This window comes from Phyllobates terribilis, unplaced genomic scaffold, assembly GCF_046119375.1.
Source record: "Phyllobates terribilis strain yellow unplaced genomic scaffold, ASM4611937v1 Scaffold_1__5_contigs__length_1240528914, whole genome shotgun sequence".
NCBI classification, from domain to species: Eukaryota; Metazoa; Chordata; class Amphibia; order Anura; family Dendrobatidae; genus Phyllobates; species Phyllobates terribilis.
Window position 1 is genome coordinate 1,065,748,684 of NW_027362761.1, and position 20,751 is coordinate 1,065,769,434.

Consider the following 20,751-nt stretch of genomic DNA (forward strand, 5'->3'; position numbering starts at 1 on the left):
ATAATTAGCAAACCCGAAAAACCTCTGTACGGACTTCAAACCCTCAGGCCTCAGCCACTCCAGCACAGCTCTAACTTTCACCGGGTACATTTCAAAACCATCACAAGAGACAAAGTAACCCAAAAAACTAATTTTCTGGACAGCAAACTGACACTTCTCCAGTTTAGCAAAGAGTGTGTTATCTCTCAATATCTGAAGAACTTCGTGGACTCTCTGCCAATGAGACTCAAGATCCGATGAATAAATCAAAATGTCATCCAGATAAACAATAACACTCCTACCGATCAAGGGTCTCAGAATGTCATTGATGAAATTTTGAAAAAATGCAGGGGCGTTAGTAAGCCCAAAAGGCATCACCAAACACTCAAAATGACCTTCCGGGGTGTTAAAAGCTGTCTTCCTTCATCTCCGTCCTTCACCAGTGGTAACTGGTAAGGATTGTGCACAGTGATTTTATTAATCTCCTGAAAATCCAGACATGGCCTAAGACCCCCATTCTTCTTTTCTTCTTTTTGACAAAAAAGAACCCAACCGCCACAGGAGACTTAGAGGGTCTTATGTGACCTGCAGCTAAACTAGTCTGAAGGTATTCTTTCAAAGCCTCCCTCTCGGGAATTGTCAGATTAAGCAACCGACTCTTAGGGAGTTTAGCATCAGGGACGAAGTCAATAGCGCAATCATAATCTCTATGAGGTGGTAAAGCTTTCGACTCCACCTCAGAAAAAACCCTTCAAAAATCCTGAATGGGTTCAGGTAACTCCCCCTTCACAACAGCCGCAATGTGAACATTACAACACTTACCATAACACCCCTGACCCCAGGATCTTATGGAACCAGATGACCAGTCCAGCAAAGGATTATGCACTTTTAACCAGGGCAACCCCAGGATGACCGGGGAAGGCAACTTAGCAAGTACAAATAAGTCAATTTGCTCCTGATGTTCCATATTCATAGTAAGCATAAACTGAGTGACCTTTCGAAGGATGCTCCCATGCTCCAGGGGAGTATTATCAATCGCCACCACAGGAAAAGGAGACGAGAAAGGTTCAGAACCAAACTTATACTTTTCAAGAAATTGTTGATCAATCAAATTAAGTGATGAACCACAATCCACCATAACCTGAAACTCAATCGAACGACCCTGACAGGTGGTGTTGCCAGGAAAAAACACCCCAGCAAAGCGTAAAAACGCAATGCGAATCGGAGTGTTATTTCTACTGACCATTTTTTTTTCTCTCCTTAAGCGAAGCTCGCATTGCTTTAAAAAATGATCAGCCTTACCGCAATACAAGCAAAGTCCCTCCTGTCCCTCTCCTTGGAAAGGAATGACATTGCCTCCACCAGCATAGGTTCACCAGTGTCGGCAGGAATCTAGTCAGAAACAGAATCCAGCAATACAGGAAACTTCTCCTCATTCTGTCTGGCCCACAACCTTCTATCCACATGGATAGCTAACTGCATGGCAATTTGCAGAGTATCAGGTGCAGGGAATGCAATGAGCAAATCTTTAACCCTTTCACTCAAGCCTGCCAGAAACTGAAACTTGAGTGCAGGGTTGTTCCACCTGACCTCAGCAGACCATCGTCTGAACAGGGTGAAATAACTCTCAGCATCAAGAGAACCCTGATTGAGATGTCTGAGCTCTGCCTCAGCTGATGTAACCTGATCAGGATCATCATACAGCAAACCCATGGCATCAAAAAATGCCTCCATAGACCTCAAACAATGATCATCAGGAGACAAGGAAAACGCCCAGATTTGAGGTTCTTTACGCAATAGACACATAATAATCCCTACACGCTGTAGTTCACTCCCAGAAGATCTAGGTCTGAGCCAAAAATGCAACAAACAAGCACTTTTAAATGAAAAAAAAATCTTGTTGTTTCCCCGAGAAACACTCAGGTAATCCTACCTTAGGTTCTTCATAGCGTTCTGCAGGGTACTCATGAACTGCTTTGCAAGCGTTGAGCAAGCTCCTGGATGGTGCTCATACTGAAGAAAACCCAGGAAGAGGAAAAAAAACAACTTTTTTTTCTTTTTTTTTTTAAACGTGGCTGGACATACTGTTATGTTCTGCAATTTAGAACTAAGGAATAGGAAGGAAAAGCTGTCCCTGCACTGAGACTCAGCTTAACCCTATGCCTAGGTGGGTGCCCTATTCCTTGTGAATAGCCCCACCGAAACTCCTGCACTGAACTCAAACGAAGACCTGTAGGAAGGGGAAAGGGGTCCCTAAAAGATCTAAGGACTGGGTGCAAAAACAGGAAACCTCCTAACAGAAAAGTTAGTTGCAGAAACAAAGATTATAGGGAGCAAAACTGGTGGAACAAGAAGTCCCAGGATAACAAATGTCCAAAGTACAAAGAACTTAACAAGGCAACTTAGCCAGAGCACAAGTGTAGCAACACTGATGTCCAGCGGGGAATGGGAGACGGATGCTGAGTAATAAAGAGTGAAAAGATCACGTGACCAAGACACCCAGCACCAGAGGAAAGGACTAGAATCCAGCAAACCACAACAAGATGGCCAATAGTAAAACAACATAGATTCTAACATATACATCATTAAGGTGTAGTAATTGTGGCTGAGCATGAGCGGTGCTTAAAAGTTTAATATAGGTTGAAATTGATGATATATAGCTGGTCGGATTGCTGTAGCGAGAGATACAGACAGCTTTAGTGCTTTAGTACCACCGTGCTTCTTCGATGTTGCAGAGGCAAAACAGCCTTTGCTTGCAGCATAAGAGAGCATGCTGTTTGGGCCAGTGATACAATGGTGTCGCTAGTCCGAGCTGACAATCTTCAGGAGCACACTATCGCTTGACAAACACAGGAAGTTTGGAGGCAGGGGATCGCTGTGCTTGTGAAGATGAAACATGAAAATAACTCCTCTAAATAAATAATAAAAAAATTCTGGGAATGTAACTATATATACAGTGTGAGGTCACTGGTAAAATAGTGGAGGGAAGATATGTGTCACTCAGGATGTTAGCCTCAGTGATATGAACCTGGAAAAATGCTTCAGTATACTAAGTGCTGAGAGGGGTTAATCAGCGATATTAAGGGCTGGGTTTTTGTGGACAGCTGAAAAGTGGGTGGGAGGCTGTCCACCATATCTCCAAATCAGGGTGGGGTCCAGAAGGTAAATGTGGAGCCTTTGGACTTATTCAGTGATCGGTGTGTCTGGAGTCGAGATCTCCAGAGCTGTGCTCATGCTAGAGAACTGAACCGTGTGTTTTTCTCTCAGCGGGCGAATCCCCACGGCCACACAGACTGCACTGTATGCTATTTTGCTTTTCCTGTTATGCCAGAAGGGCCGTGTTTATTTATTGAACTTTGCACTGGTTTATGCATACATTTTTTAATACATTAGTTGAAAACTTAAATGAACAAGTGTTCCTGTGACTACCTCTTGGAGCAGCTAAGTGAGCTGATCTACCACAACAGCTATAACGTCTGTTTTAATAATTGCAATAGCCACTACATGGAAATTTGGCAGCACTATAGCTTTTAAAGGGATTCTATCAACAGGTTTTTGTTATGTAACCTGAGGGCATGATGTAGGGGTTGAGACACTGATTTCAGTGATGTTTCGCTTCCAGTATTAGGCTGCGTGTTGTTGTTTCAATACAATGAGTGTTTTATCCCCAGAAAATGATCACTGCCTGGACTAATGCTCCCATGAGGCCTGGTCCGACCAAAACACCTCCTCTGTTTAGCAGCTTACTGTCAATATATAATGTTGGTGTGGATGGGGTTAGTTTTCTGAGCTCTGCTACATGCTACATCTACAAACTCTGATTGGGTCACAACTGCTACAGCAATAAACTAAGTGATACATCGCTGGAATCTGGGTCTTTTTTCTTACATTTTGCTGCTCTCAGATGAGGTAGCAAAAACCTGGTGACAGATTTCCTTTTAATAGACTAATTTATAGACAATCAAAGATGAAAATTGCACTTTACAAAGTTTTGCTCTATTACACTACACCATATGGTCCAATTTGCAAGTGTCATCATAGCGCTTTACACATCACATAGCTAACTGATAAAATGCTGGTTAAGGAGTTAGTGTTTGACCTTTCACCCTTCTTAAGTTATTTGGTGAAAAAGCATATGACCAGAGTACTAGCCTCTGTTCTTAATAGGATGTAACAAAAGAGATGACCAGTGGCTATATAGTCAGGGTCACATGTCCGCCATCCAATAATAAATCTTCCTTAGAACTCCAGTATATAGAAGTGTTATGGTCTAGTCATGTGCAAAGAACGGCAATTAAGGGGACAATGAGGGTCTTTCTGAATTTTCAGCGGAATTTCCTCACTTTATTGATTGACTTAATCTAATTGGTGATGGTATCATTTTAGATCATATATTTCCATGGCTATGTATGATCCTCAATGTACGGGTATATTCATTGCAGGAGCTAGTCATGAATAATTTAATGCAAGTATACAGAATTGTATTTATTATTAACTGTCTAGATGTTCAGGGGAGAAGAAGAAAACACCTTCTCTGTTGATACCAAACGGAAACACGGCTTTTGTCTGCAGACACTTTGCTATTTAATACAGTAATGTTATTTCCTCTGTAAGTTAAAGGGAATGTTACAAAGTATTTACTGACAAGATGCTGACATTTTGCAAAATATAACTTTAAAGAAGTTGTACAGTACTTTATATTACCTCCCCAATGTATCCCCCCGGGGCCCCTAAGACTTTTTGTAATTATCTTACGTTACAGATAATGCCTGTGAGCGGCGCTATCCTTGGCCGCTCATAGGCATCACGTGACTCCGCGCTGACGTCATGACAAGTGAGGCGTGACTCAGCGCTGGGGTCCCCACGGTGGCTGTGTTATGGGCGGGGTTACGCCCCCCCCCCCACCCCGTGTCACACCCAGCATCCACTGCGCGCTTTCCCAATGAATGGGGAGAGGCAGAGCGCGCGGTGGATGCCGGGTGTGATACAGAGGAGAAACCCCCCCACACAGCCTGGCATCCACTGTGGAGCACAGAAAACAGAGACCCCCGGCTGCTGCAGCGGATGTCAGAGCCGGCTGCAGCCAGGGGTCACGTGATGCCTGTGAGCGGCCAGTGATGTGCAACAGAAGGTAATTACAAGAAGTCCTAGGGGCCCCGGGGGGATACATGGGGGGGGGTAATATAAAGTACTGGACATCCCCTTTAATGCATTACAGTCTTAGGGCAATGGGGCTATTTGGGGATGGAGTGACTGGCACTAGGGGCACCGGTGCTTACTGGGGACACTATGGCTAAGCCTTTAGGCACTTTGAATAAGGTTGGGAGATTATGACACTGTAGGTACTGTTACTGATTAGGCACCATATGGCTGACTGCCAGGGGCACTGTGACTGGTGTTGGTGCACTGTGACTGACACTGTGGTATTGTTGATGGGCCATGTGGCTGGTGCTTTAGGCACTAAGTGCCAAATGTCTGTAGCAAGCTCTGGAGGCTGCACTCCACATTCACATGTGTGAGTTACATGATAAATACACAATTTCTGCTTGCGTCCATATAAAAACATAGTTTGAATTGCACTACTGCTCCTTAAAGGGAATCTGCACATGATTCATGTTGCTCGAACCACCGACAGGATGAATCGGAGACCGGCTCCTGCATTCTAAATATCCATGTTTTATTCTGAAATACTGTGGCATCTAAAGGGGATCTGACAGTGGATACTTGCTGTCTGATCCTTGGGCAGCATGTATCAGATGCTGTAGGATTTCAGCCATGTATCTCTGACTATGAAATGCTGCAAAAATCCTCCGAGCACCGAGCTGCACAGAAGATTAGTCGGATAGGTGGGTCCCCGGCATCTTCTCACCACCCTCTACCCTTGAGTAACGGGTCTCTCCCTGAGTGAATGTATAGAGACCTGTCAGTATTGGCAACGGGTGGGAAAAAGCCACCAGGGACCTGACTGTCCAACCAGTCACCTGTGTGGTTCGATCCCCAGCGGCTTTTAAAGTATATTTTTCTCTGAAACATCACAGCATTTTAGAGTCAAATATACATGGATGAAATCATACAGCCAGTGTCTGAGACATGCAGCCCAAGCCACGGGCATCACGTATCCGATGTTGGGTTCCCTTTAAGAGAAAAGCATATTTGAAAACGTGGCTGTGGATAGGGTGAGTGTTCACAGAGGTATGAACCTGATGGCTTCTCATCGCCAGCTCAGCTAATCTGACAGATCTCCCCCTATACACACAGATCTGTCCGTGTAGCTGATCTGACGGGGAGAGACCAGCATGAACCTGCCTCCAGGTCAAGTCGACTCGTCCACAACTTCACTTTTAATCATTTTACTCTGAATCAGTGCAGCGTGTCTGAGTAAAACGTGTTTGTAATGAGGAACCGATCTGTGATTTATGCTGCCCGTTGTTCAGGCAGCATGGAGCAGCTGACATGTTCCCTTTAAATATGCTACCAGGGAAAACTGATCATTTCAGACTCATCTGCTTCCATTACTCTCCATTCCCTGGAGTATTCCTATAACACATGTGTTGTAGACACGCTCTCACAGACTTATCACATCTGCGATAACTGGAGTGTACAGCGAGCGGCATTCAGATGATCAGTATCTAACATATTTGTGCTATTTGTTCAGTTGAAGGTCATAAGTGATCCCTAAATGCACATGAAACAGAACACAGGTCTGGAGGACATGGCTCACCTCTATTCCTCGTGTCTAAGTATTTTGTCTGTTTTACTAATGAAAACTATTTTCAGTTTGAACCTACAATTAAAGGGGTTTTTCGGGCTGATTTGAAAAGTCTGCAGGTACTCTATATGACTGCAGACTGCCGAACTGTGACAGTGTGAGAAGCGCACTCTGCCACGATTCTGCTGTTTTACCCTGTGCAGGTGGGTGGTCACATGACCACATTTATGCAACTTGCAAACTACACTCACTTTTCTTTTTTTAAGAGAAACCAGGAGAGTCTAGTCGTTATGTGACCGCAAGTATGCAGATCACTTACATGCTTTCATGTGACAGCCCACCTACACAGGGAATACAGGGGAATTGTGCATTGCACACTGTCACATTCACATAGAGCGACTGCAGACTTCTCATTTCAGCCTGTATTAACCCTTTTAAGAACATAACAGATAATTACGAAATACAATGTTGATGAAGGAATTGATGCAGAAGGAATACTGATCATAACCTTCAGATCAAACAAAGGAAGCTCCAGAATGTTTGAGAATATTCCCTACTTCTGTCTCCAGACTACAGGCTTCTTTTATGACAGTCCGAAGTGCTAAATACATTCACAGATTACAGACTACTGTGCATTTGTGGTATTTAGGGAATACAATAAATACTTTAATTTCAGACTTGGTAAGAGATTTGGGACCTGATTCATCAAGACCAGCATTGTTCATGTCGGTCTTGAAGAGGTGCAGGCCTCTTCATTAATCTGGAGCATCTAACAAGTGGCGCGTGCCTACATGCGTGTCACACCAGAAATCTTACTTCAGTCAGGTACTGGAGTGAGAAATCTGGAGTAGGGAATGCCACAGTCTGCTATGAATTAAAAGAGCTGTGGTGTCCTCCCCCCGCCACGCTCCTGTCCCTCCCCAACTCCAACAATTTTGGCATTATATTATGTCATTGCATATTATAATAAAAATGATCAGGAATCACAGTGTTAAAAAGGTATTTCAGAGTTATAATATTGATGACCATCCTTAGGAGAAAATGGACGTCTGACTACCGATCAACTGACTGAAGGAACCGCACCGCATCTCGTTCATGGTCTTCAAGGCACAGCACCACACATTTTGTAGTGGCCATGATTGGTATTGCCGCTCAGTCCCATTGCAATGAATAGGACTAAGTCACAATAACAGGAAGAGCTGCCACAGAAATTACAGAGCCTTGTTAACAATGAAGGGGTCTGTTAGAATAGAAAGATGGGGCTGACAATAGTCAGACTTCACCATCTCTCCTAGAGTATGAATATTGCAAGCCCCAAAAAACCTTTAGAATAAAAAAAAAATAATTGTAACAGGCATAAAATACTCATTATAGTCATTATAGTGGTGGCGATATCATGTGTGTTTATCTACGATTATGAGGTAGCTGAATCTTAAGGATGAAAATAACCGCTTGTACTGTACTAGGCAATAAGTGGCTAAAATAATCTTTTTTTGTACATATCAGCCTGCCATAGACATAGGCCATAATATAACATCCAGCGGATTATGCCAAAAAAATGTTTGTATGCCCCTGTATATAGAAGTATAATAGGGCACAGAAGTGTATGGTGCCATATTAAAGCTCTTTACAATTTAGTCACCATTACACGTATGTATTCTAGAGGTTTTTCTCTTCCCAGATAGAACACATACCCATTATAATCTATGGGCATATTTAGATTTCCTTTTTCTTTTTTGTTATTGGCACATTGCGAAAAAAAAAAGAAAATGTGGATACATTTCTGATTTTGATCCGATTTGCAGATCAAAATGGCCCGTTCAAGTCAATGGGTCCTTGAATAAAACTAATAGCCCACATATGCCATGTCTAGTATGGTCTTGGTCTTTGATCTATTCATGTGGAGTACGGAGAGAACATGGACGCAATGTAAGGGCTCGTGCACACAACCGTAAAAAACGGACGATTGCTATCTATTGATTTGACGGACAGCACTCCTCTCCATGTTATTCTATGGGGTCATTTATTATTTATTTATTATGCTTACTTATATAGCGCCATTATAGCGCTTTACAGATATTGTCATCACTGTCCCCATTGGGCCTCACAATCTAAATCCCTATCAGTATGACTTTGGAGTCATGCACATGCCTGATTTTATCCTCGGGCCGAGTTGGTCCAAGGAAAAAAATCGCATCATGCACGAGTTGCATCCAATATCGGATCACACTCGGCCATTTATATCTTTGGGTCCATGGAAAGACAGATACACGGAGGCTCGATCTGCGGACGTGACTGGGCTAAGAACTTCAGCAGACAATATGAACACAACCTAATAGGTAGTAGAAGCTTGGAAACATTTGTTTGTTCTTTCATACAAGAAAAATGAAAGTGACACTGATGTTAAAAATGGACAATGGACCAAAAACTTTAATGAAAATTAGGTAAGAGATAACACTAAGGGCTCGTTCACATGTCAGTTTTTCATGTACAAGTGTTATCTGTTTTTTTGCTCATGATTTCTTGTGGGCTGGGTGGTCCATGCAAAATCGCGAAGACATATCCAATATTGTTCCAAGTGTCAGAACAAACTTGGCAATAAAAGTCTATGGGTCCGTGAAAAAATCAGACACCACTTGAATGATATATAGGAGAAGTGAAAAAAAATGATGAAACTCTGACCAAACGTTGATGAAACTTGGTCTGTTTTGCTCAATAATTAAAACACTGATGTCTCAATGAGGCCTAATGATATAATCAATTCATTTTTCTTGTATGCAAAAAAAAAAGTGGACTTGTAAATGAGACCTAGATCCACAATATACTTCTGTCCCTGAGATGTAATCGTCATGTGTTAGCTACAATAAAAGCTGTGGTATCATATCTAAACACTTGTGACTTTGCAGTCGCAAAGACTTAAACAAAATGACAACTTATCAGAATGACAAGTATATATGTATATATTATAAGAATAATCAAAGTTACAGGTCATTTTTCTTATTAAATTCAGCCACGTCTCTGAATATTTCAGGAGGAGACAACCTGCGGCTTTCATCTGAGTATGAATGGAGCATTTTGTGGCTGGCAATGGTGTAGTGGCCTGTAGGTGGCGCTCGCTGTACGGCAACACATAGTAGGCGTCATTGATTCCCAGTGTAGGATGGGATGGATGGATGGGATGGATGGTGCCCGCCCTGAGCTACTGTGAGAGGCTGGATCTGTGCTGCCAGCAGCAGTTGTGTGAGGAGCAGCTCTCTGGGTGACTGCTAGGAACCTCCAGGCTGCCATCCCTGCATGTCCATTCAGGAGGACTGAGCTCTGCACCTCATCATGGCTTCTCTGTGTTTGGGGGACACCCTCTGGATTACTTCTCTGCTCTAACCTGTGGCTTCTTACAAGAGTTTGGATACTTTGGAGCAATTGATTCCTTCTTTTTATTGATCTGCAATGACTGTGCCATCCTTCTCCAGAGAGGTCTGTACAGGAGCCTTGTAGGTGCCAGCACTGGATCCACTGATGTGTAAAGAGAAGCTGGACATCATGATCCTCACACGTAAGGCTGAATCTCTTATCATTGGATTGTGATGTTACATTGTGTCCAGTGCACACTGCTGGTTCCCAGGCGTGGGAATCCCTGCGTGCAGTGGGGCTGGAGGGGCAGCACTTCATTAAGAAAGCTGCTGGAGACTGGGGCTGCAGGTATACAGCGCTACACTGGGCTGTACACTGTGCATACACTGGGCTGTACACTGTGCATACACTGGGCTGTACACTGTGCATATACTGTGCTGTACACTGTGCATAGACTGTGCATACACTTGGCTGTACACTGTGCATACACTTGGCTGTACACTGTGCTGTACACTGTGCATACACTTGGCTGTACACTGTGCTGTACACTGTGCATACACTGTGCTGTACACTGTGCTGTACACTGTGCATACACTGGGCTGTACACTTGGCTGTACACTGTGCTGTACACTGTGCATACACTGTGCTGTACACTGTGCTGTACACTGTGCATACACTGTGCTGTACACTGTGCATACACTGTGCTGTACACTGTGCTGTACACTGTGCATACACTGTGCTGTACACTGTGCATACACTGTGCTGTACACTGTGCTGTACACTGTGCATACACTGTGCTGTACACTGTGCTGTACACTGTGCATACACTGTGCTGTACACTGTGCTGTACACTGTGCATACACTGCTGTACACTGTGCATACACTGTGCTGTACACTGTGCTGTACACTGTGCATACACTGTGCTGTACACTGTGCATACACTTGGCTGTACACTGTGCATACACTGTGCTGTACACTGTGCTGTACACTGTGCATACACTGTGCTGTACACTGTGCATACACTTGGCTGTACACTGTGCTGTACACTGTGCATACACTTGGCTGTACACTGTGCTGTACACTGTGCATACACTGTGCTGTACACTGTGCTGTACACTGTGCATACACTGTGCTGTACACTGTGCATACACTGTGCTGTACACTGTGCATACACTTGGCTGTACACTGTGCTGTACACTGTGCATACACTGTGCTGTACACTGTGCTGTACACTGTGCATACACTGTGCTGTACACTGTGCTGTACACTGTGCATACACTGTGCTGTACACTGTGCATACACTTGGCTGTACACTGTGCATACACTTGGCTGTACACTGTGCTGTACACTGTGCATACACTGTGCTGTACACTGTGCTGTACACTGTGCATACACTGTGCTGTACACTGTGCTGTACACTGTGCATACACTGTGCTGTACACTGTGCATACACTTGGCTGTACACTGTGCTGTACACTGTGCATACACTGTGCTGTACACTGTGCTGTACACTGTGCATACACTGTGCTGTACACTGTGCTGTACACTGCATACACTGTGCTGTACACTGTGCTGGACTGGATCCGAGACCTTCCTCCGCTATTTAATTACTTTCTGTGATCTAAGTGATTGGCAGATGCCGGGGGGTGGAGGGGATTGTGTGGCACCAGTGGGAGCCCTGGGGGCTGCACGTACTTCTCCAAGTGGCAAGCTCCAGCCCAAGGCTGGTAGTGAGATATTACTACTAATCCCCGGAGCCCGAGCTTTTCTCTGGGGAAATAGAGAATATAGAATGTTTACTCCAAAGAGGAAAATATTTACACAATTAAAACACAAAAAAGCAAAGTGCAATCAAGTGACAAAACGAAACGTACCAACTCTATAAAGGTAACAAAATAATGTTTCCTCTTGAGAATACAAAGAATATTTGAATTTATTTTCTTCAGTGCAGTAAATAGTACATTTCTGGTACTTTGAACTATATATAATTATTATATAAAATTATTATATTATAATCATTATTAATCTAGAAAGAAAACTGCAGCACTGCCTAAAATGAGTGAAATACTCCCCCAAGGAAACTGGCAAAGTTTCCTATCAAAGATATAAAAATCCAAAAAAGGAGGCAGCACATCCAAAATGGTGAAAAAGTAAGGAGCATTTATTTGGTCTATCAGACTAGTTAGATAATGTATTGAGTATGTATATATTTATACCCCTCATTGCTGGACATGTAACATAGAGAGCTGAAACATAGCCACGTGTTGGTGAATAAAGGATCATATAGACAATTATATGCATATACAGAATGTGTGTATGTGTGTATTCATATAATCTATATGTATGTGTGTGTATATGTATATATATATATATATATATGTGTGTGCATATATACATATATATATGAATACACACATAGAAACAAGCACACATATATCTCTATATATGTATATATAAGCAAACATATACATACACACATGCAAATTCATATATGTAGTTAGGTTATTTATATATTTATATGTACATATATATTTATATATGTAATATATAATATGTGTGTGTTCAATTCCACCAGATAATTATTGATAATTTGGACCAATTGCTACTCAGTTTTAATGGAAATCTGTGAATGTTTTCAGTCTTCCTTAGACAACTGTCATTCAATACTCCTTAGACTGACAAATCTACTACATGGTTACAGTCGATAATCAGTAAATATATTCTTTCTTTTTTTTCCATTTAGAATCTAACAGATTTGATTAAATTATTCTATTTAAAATTGGAATGAGATCCTTTAAAGATAGAAGGGTTGATCTTGTGAAAAGTTAGGCGTATGCCCAGCGTAACTTTTCCTGCAGTCTATTGCATGAAAAATCCATAATGTCGTTTCAGCTTAATAGGTAAATGGATTATGTGTACAACTATAGGCATTGCATAATTTGAGGGCTGTATGGACTCTTACACTGAATGTGCATTATTTAAAGTCAGAGACCTAAGAAATAATTTCTTTGAAGTTCTCACTAATTAGTCTGCTGCCTTTTAGAAAGCAAATGACCCCCTCCTGTTTGTGGAGCCCATGATGTCATACATTTGCTTTTTGATCCCTCCCTAAAAGCAACACCTCCTGCTGGTAGTAAAAAACCCATATATATCTTGGGCAAATAGAAAACAAATTTTCCTTGTGTCATCAAGCTGCCATGCTTGTTTACTTACCTCCAAGTAAAACATATGGGTCTGCTGGTGTTAAAGTATGTTGGGCTAGCACAGGGCTCCTTCTATATATGTGTGGACTAACCTAATTTATAAGAGGTAAAATCTGATGTTCCACTCATATACTTTATATGTTTTATGGAATCAGTTTGTGATAATATCTTAAATATATATAGTATTATTATTAGTAAAACTATAAAACATATGTTTCTTCAAAGGGTTTTGTACCCATATCCAAAAAAAATGAGAGGTTCAATTTCCAGTAGTCAGTGTAGAGGAATGTGCTTATGGCTTTTCATAATTCTCATTTTCCTGAGAGTCTAGGAAGTATGCAGACATGTTGTGACCACTCGAAGGGATCATTCTTCAGTACTGATAAAGATTACAGGGTTTCCAATGACTGATCGACATATCAAATTAGGTTTCGCAGGAAAACTCTGTATCTCAATGTGCAGTAACTATAATGGTTCAGATGATAATAGAAGATCGTTAAGATGAAACCACCACAAAACTTGTACCACGTGTAATCTTAGATGATCGGTCTAATAGATTCCATATTAAGACCAATGGATGACTTCCGATCATCTTTCAGTGCTACTTCAACTTGGAAGTAGGAAAAAGTTCACTTAGACAAAAACCTACCCAAGAAATAACTCAATTGTGCTATTTTGTGGTGGGTTGCCATAGGACTCAATCATAGGTCCACTATGGTGCACAACGAAGTTCTAGGATAGCATGGTGGCCCAGTAGTTAGTATTGTAGCCTTGCAGCGCTGGGGTCCTGGATTCACATCCCTCCAAGGACAACATCTGCAAGGAGTTTGTATGTTCTCCCCGTGTTTGTGTGGGTTTCCTCCGGGTTCTCCGGTTTCCTCCCACACTCCAAAGACATACTGATAGGGAATCTAGATTGAAAGCCCCAATGGGGGTGGTGATTGAATACATTCTAGTAATGGTGAAAGGCCTCTGGCAATTTTATTAGTCTTGTTGTTTGGGTCGAAAGGCAGGGCTGTAACTATAATAGGTGCAGGGGTTGCACTCACACCTGGGCCCTTGAGCCTAAGGTGCAGAAAAGATCACTTTCGCCCACAAGAAAAGACCACTACTATTAAAGATTTTCAATAATTTGGGGCCTCGTTGGAGCTTTTGCATTGGGGCCCAAGAGCTTCAAGTTATGCCGGTCACTTTCTGGACTGGTCAACTGAGTTTTGAGGCCACATAGACTATGTCTTGGATGTAGAAGAACTCATAACAAGTTCTAGGTTCACTTATTGTTGAGAAAAGATATTTACCCTGAAAACAAACTGAAAATTGTTTTAAAGGGTGGAAGCTAATTTACTAAGCTGCAGGCAGTTTGATCCTCCTTCAGGAGTTTTTTTTTGTGTATTTCTTGTGGTCATTTTATTTGCTAAGCCTGTTATTCACAGCAGCGAGTGAAGTGCAGCATGTCAGATCATTTCTGTGTGCTCCATCTGAAAAATAATACCGTAACAGATTGTAGCACAACCTCAGAGTATAAATCTGTCAGCAGCCCAGGAAGGGTGATATAATTCAGCATCCATCTGGCCCACAGGCTATTGCTGGTCTGCAGCGTGCCTAATTGGTGTTAGGTGATGTCTTTAACCTACCAACTTAGTTCTGCTATGCTGTCTTTCCCATCATAGCAGATGGTAGCAGTCCCTTTTATATCACCTGACGATTTTCTGCATAGATTTCCTTGACAGATCCAGCATGAAAAGAATGTGTGGAAAAGGTTTAGCAGATGTGTTCGCATATCAGTAACATTCCTTTATTTAGATATTTGACACTTGTTTTAAAATGCACTTTTTATCATCGGCTTTAGAAGAGTTTGTGGCACTTGGTATTTACAATGCAGTAGATTTTTTCCAGACTATCCTTTATGACAATATGCTGGATGTTATCAGGTATGCATTGCTTACGGATTCTTATACTAATTGCTGTTCACAATTTGGCCACTAGAGGCGCTGTTGGAACGAGACCTTTAGAATATTTTTATTTACCGTAACAGTGCATGACAAAATGCACAATGCAGTTCAGTGGGATAAAAATGTACAGTTTTTTTCTCATAATTAAAAGAGAATATTATTTTTAACGCATAATTTTAACTCGCATGCCAAATTTCTTCTTCTTTGACCCTGACTGGACCCAGTTTTCCAGTGTTGGACTTTAGTGTTAAATATTGAAAATTCATAATGTGAATGCATGAGTTATTATACTTGCTGTATAATGTTAGTTCATTTTTAGCAAGAAACTAATGTAAATTTGCTGTTTTTCTATGTTTTAATTATTTTTTTATAGTGCCAAAATATTATTATTGGTATTATGTTAAAGGGGTATTCCCATCTCCAAGATCCTATCTCAATATGTAGTAGGTGTAATAATAATTCTATTAGCAAATACCTCCAATTAGACATGTAGTATAGTTCTTCTGATAACCTGTGTCGCTTACCCCATGTGCAGGACATTGCAGTAACTTAGGTACCCATGGTTACTGGCACATATATATTAGCCAGTGACTTTTCTTTCCCACAACATCTGCCATCTCTGAATAGTAGGGACACCAACATAAACATGAGCCATCTTTACTTGGATCACATTTCATTCATACTTAATGGCCCTTTCCTGACCAAGAGTTATAAGATATCTGATGCTATCAGCACATAAAGGGTAGCTGCTCCTAAGTAAGCACCTGTTCACACCTATTTCTTGTTTTGGAAGTTCCAGCCAGTTTTTTCTGTTTGACATAAAGGGTTTGGCCGGGCATATGATATTGATGACCTGTCCTTAGGATATGTCACTATAAGATCAGTTTGACTCCCAACACACCCACCGATCTGCTACCATCAGTTCTGAAAAACCCTAAGATAAAAACATCTTGGGTTATGTCTGTTTAGTGGCCAATGTGAACATGTGCCAACACGCTGCATGCATACCAGCTTATATTTCAGTTCATTTCTTTAGAGTTTTTTTACCATCAGTTCTGGCAGAGACCGATTGTAAATGTTTAATGGAGGTGAATATCACAGCTCTTTCCAAGGAGTGGTGGCCGCTGCCAAAAATATAGGTCATCAATATCATATGACTGGACAACCCCTCTAAGGGCTTATGCATGAAGCAAATCATAGACCCTTGACGGCAGCTAACGGTATACGGTACATTCAACAGACGAGAAGGCTCTCTTTGCTCTTTGCCATTGTGTGGAGTCTATTCTGCCTTTGAAGTAGTGCGAGGTAGAGATACCTACTTGCACAACCGTAACTCACACATTCGATAAACATCCGTGATCAAGAACCTCTGTGTTCGTCTGTATAAAATTGGTGGTCCATATACATATAGTATAGAGGATTATAGTCTTCGAATCACTGATCCACACAGGACAAAGTTGTGTTCATGAAGCCTAGTGCACCATATGGTGGCAAACAAGTTGCCTACGTTTTTATGAGGACTTTATCTCAACCTTGAGCCATAAGTTTCCTACAGTTATTCCAGTGTGAATTGTCTAAACAGAAATTGCTTTTCGATCTCAAAATGTGACGATATTTTGAGCAAATTCCTTATATTAAATCAATCTACTATTGTAGCTGGCGGCATGCAGTTTCTAGGTGGTGTCTATTTTGGCTTGGAAAGTAGGATGCTGCTTTGAACAGGATGATCAGCAGTGGTAAACAAGGGGTCTTGTACTTCCATCCTCCCTAGTGACAGGAAGGAGGAAATGAGGCAATGCCTGCGGACTCCTAGAGGCTCCAGACAATGCCAGACCCACCCTGACGTGCAATGTATATGACAAAAAGCATTCTAAACATAATAATACCTTCAGATGTTTCCTCTTCCTCTGTTTGAATGAAAGAACCCTGATATGTACAGTTTGGTGGAATAGTTACTTTGCAAGTAATAAAAAAATTCCAATGTCAATAGTTGTACATTTTTAATAAATCTCGTTAAAGTGATCAAAAAGTAGCCAGTGGCGGGGGTTTGGGGGTGAGAAGAAGCATTTCTTATCTGTTACATCACTTGGCACTCTGGATGTCCCCAGTCTTTTGTTTTTTTATACCTGTTGCAGTTGTGCCGTCACATTGATACATGTGATTCTTACCGCGGTCCTGAGTATCGCTGTGATGTCATCGCTGTAGAAAGTAGGCGGGTGGTGGTGCTGGAGCGGTAGGGGATGTGACAGCTAAGTTTTCTTTTTGCCCACTTTTTGGTCCGTCCTCCAAGACCCCCTTTATCCTATGCCTTGTTTTCTTAAGACATTTTTATAGCAATATACCAATGTTTCCATCATTTCAAGGTCTATTAAAGCACATTTCTAGACTGTAGTATAACGTATCATGATGGTTTCCATTGCCCTTCTACCACAGACAGTGGAAGGGGTGCACTGTGTTAGCTGCTGTCAACCAGTTGTTATTCCTGGGAACACTCTTGGCATTTTTAATTTACATTCAGACAGCAGTTCCCAAATATGATTTCCAGGCATTCTTTACCTGGAAGCTGTAAAAAAATGGGTCAACTAGTAAGTAAGTTCTTTACGGGTCAACCAACAAACTAATATTATAGGGGTAGGCTTCACAATGTCAGTACTGACAGCGACGTCTAGACCGCCCGCTGGAATCCTGTCCCAAACTCTATAGCCTCATAGGCACATAATTCGGGTCAGCAGACCTTCTGCCGGTCCGGACTTGGCTCGTGAATGTTGGATGTGTGAAAGTAGCCTAAGGGGTTGGTCTGTCTTTAAATTATTGTAAAGTTTGGAGATTGAATATTTGTATTGTGAGGATAATGGCCAGTTTTGTTCACCGATGTTCGCCAGTGTATGTGTAGTCGCATAAGACCAATGAGCTACCAACATGTAGCCAAACTGGTTTTGAGTTGTCTCCTATCTTCCCTGAATCCAATATATACTGAATATGACAATTACCAAATGGGAATGTTATAGCTTTGGCGAGTACAGAAAATTAAACAGACTGGATAAGTCAAAATCTATCCAGAATTCAAAGTCTATGGACACACTGCAGCCCTATCAATGGGCTGGACAGGGGTGTGTAATCAGGATCACTCATTTTAGATTATGAAATATTAAAAAGTTAAGAAAATATTCCTGACATGAGACATGATTGCACATTGTTTTGCACCTTTGGCCATTAGTTCTGGTTTTCTCTTATCTTCTTACAATATTGTATTTTCTCGCAGGTTATTGGAGTCATGGACATCTTTTCTTGGCCATTCATGACATAGTTCTTCCTTGTTCTTAAACATTGACAGACAGGGATCTGGAGCGCAGTGTAAATATCCACGTGTGTGGTGCACAGGATGTCAGGGTTGTCTTTCTTATTGTTTATTATATTTGACCACAAGTTTGATGAATATTGAAGAATTTTAAGGCTGTGAGATTTCCCCAGGACTATTAGGTCGGTCATGGCAGGGGAAACACGTCTGACTTCGGAAACCACCTACAATTCTGAAAAGCACAATGTATATAATCTATAAAGTATGCATGGCATCACACACAATGTATCACCAACAACTAGAATACCCCGATGTGTGTATAGTCAAAGTCAGGTTCACTTTATAAAAATAGGATTTCTGCCAATTGTGAGATAGGATATTTTGGGATCAAGTAGTGAGTTGGAATGAGCAGAACTGTAGCTGTTCGGGTTCATCGTGTTTGAGCGAACTTTAATCGAAAGTTCCAGACTTGAACCCGAACCTCATAGACGTCAATGGGGACCCGAACCTTGGTGCTGTAGAATGGTCGTAGTAAAGGCTAGGGGGCTGCAAAAGGCTTTTTATCATCCGAACTTCGAACACTAAAACGGACTTACGGGAGAAGTCTGTGTTCGGAGTTCAGCACCAGTACGAACCCCGAACTTTACATTTCGGGTTCGCTCATCTCTAGTAGTGAGAGCTGATAGATTTATATATGTTTGTCTGTAATGTTCCTTCATGTTCACAGTTCTTTCACGAATACACTGGCAGTCCTGCCACTCGGCTCAGACTAGTCTTTAATCGTCACTGTTTCATATCAAGTATATTAGTTCAAAATGGTCCTGGACAAATTCCAAAAGGAATCACCTATGCTCCCGGAAGTCTATGTAGTTCCTCCCCTCCAGCGGTGACAGGTGGAGAAGGGGGCATACGTTTTAGAAGATGAATGGGAGGACTGGCCATGTGGCTGAGAGAGGGAATGAATGACTCTGTTTGTTTATTTGTCTTTTTCCTCTGACTGTTATTGAAAACACTGATATCTATGTTACCCTCCAACCCCACTCGAATGGCTTCCTGCTGTCACCAATGTGCCAAAAGTTCCTTTATGATAAATGAGACTATTGATGGACACGGCCCTTTTATAATGCTGCTTATTCTGTTTTCTTATGTAAACTTGATCATTTAAAACTCAGGGGCCCCACACACAATAGATTGCTGTAGGTGAAATCATGGGTCGGCCAGCAGCTGTCTCTCTGGACTCCTCCATGCAGGGGCGTAACTACCATAGGTGCAGGGATTGCAATCGTTCTCAGGCCCTAGAGCCTAGGGGGTCCGAAAAGTCCTTTTGGCCTATATGAAAAGACCAATGCTATTAAAGATTTACAATTGAGGACTCCGTTGGAGATTCTGCATTGGGGCCCATGAACTTCAAGTTCCACCACTGCCTCCATACACGGGCGAACTCGCATATCAGCGGGTTTGGCCGACATTAGGCTAATGTGTATGAGGGCTTTTAGACACTGAATTTTTAAAGGCAAAAAGGGATCTCAGCATACTTGCTGATCATGCAGCTAGCCAAGAACCTTGTAACAGGAGGGTGCTAGATCCAGCTGGTGTAGCACAGCAATAACAACAGGAGGGAGGAGGAATGCAGCCCATCCGCAAAGTATAAAAAAACTATTTATTTACATCCATTACAAAGAACAATGTCCAGGAAAAACGTTAAAACTGACGCGTTTCTGGTGAAAAACTCCATTAATCAATGACTTATTATTTTAAAGAAGAAGCTCAATTTGTAGAACTTTTAATATTTTATACAAAATGTTCACTCTGTTTTTAGAGGCAAATATACGGAGTTCTGTAGAGCTCACGAGCCTTTACTGGTCAGTAGAAATGGTTATTTGTGGAGTAACTGCACTTATAGAAACGTTTTGACTTGTCATAGAGACATACCAGTAATTTTGATCTGTATGGTTCCATGTCCTAAAACGACCACAATCACTAACAAACATCCAAGGCTCAATGGAAGGTCTACAGAGTCTGTCTTTAGTCTTGGAGGAGAGCAGCCCTCTGAATGCTCCCACCTCATTGTTTTAAAGGGAATCTGTCACCAGGCTTTTGCTACCTAATCTGAGAGCAGCATAATGCTGATAGAGACCCTGACTCCAGTGCTGTGTCACTTACTAAGCTGCTTGCTGCAGTTTTGATAAAATCACCATTTTATCCCCAGGAGATTATCACTAGAAGACTAGTAAACCTGCTGCATTGTCGTCCTAAATA

General features: G+C 41.8%; 1 protein-coding gene across 7 annotated transcripts in view; it reads left to right on the plus strand.

Annotated features, from left to right (window-relative positions):
* The window catches only part of DLC1 (DLC1 Rho GTPase activating protein), an 869,826-nt gene that overhangs the window by 801,045 nt on the left and 48,030 nt on the right, over positions 1–20,751 (plus strand). Inside the window, exon 1 of one of the 7 annotated variants that reach the window (XM_073645430.1) lies at positions 9,866–10,241. The exons of 5 other annotated variants lie outside the window; for them this stretch is intronic. In XM_073645430.1, the coding sequence (XP_073501531.1) occupies positions 10,205–10,241 (37 nt within the window). In that variant the 5' untranslated portion in view covers positions 9,866–10,204. Of the gene's footprint in view, positions 1–9,865; positions 10,242–11,763; positions 11,927–20,751 lie in introns of those variants that run through there. One more of the 7 variants, XM_073645432.1, reaches the window with a different exon arrangement.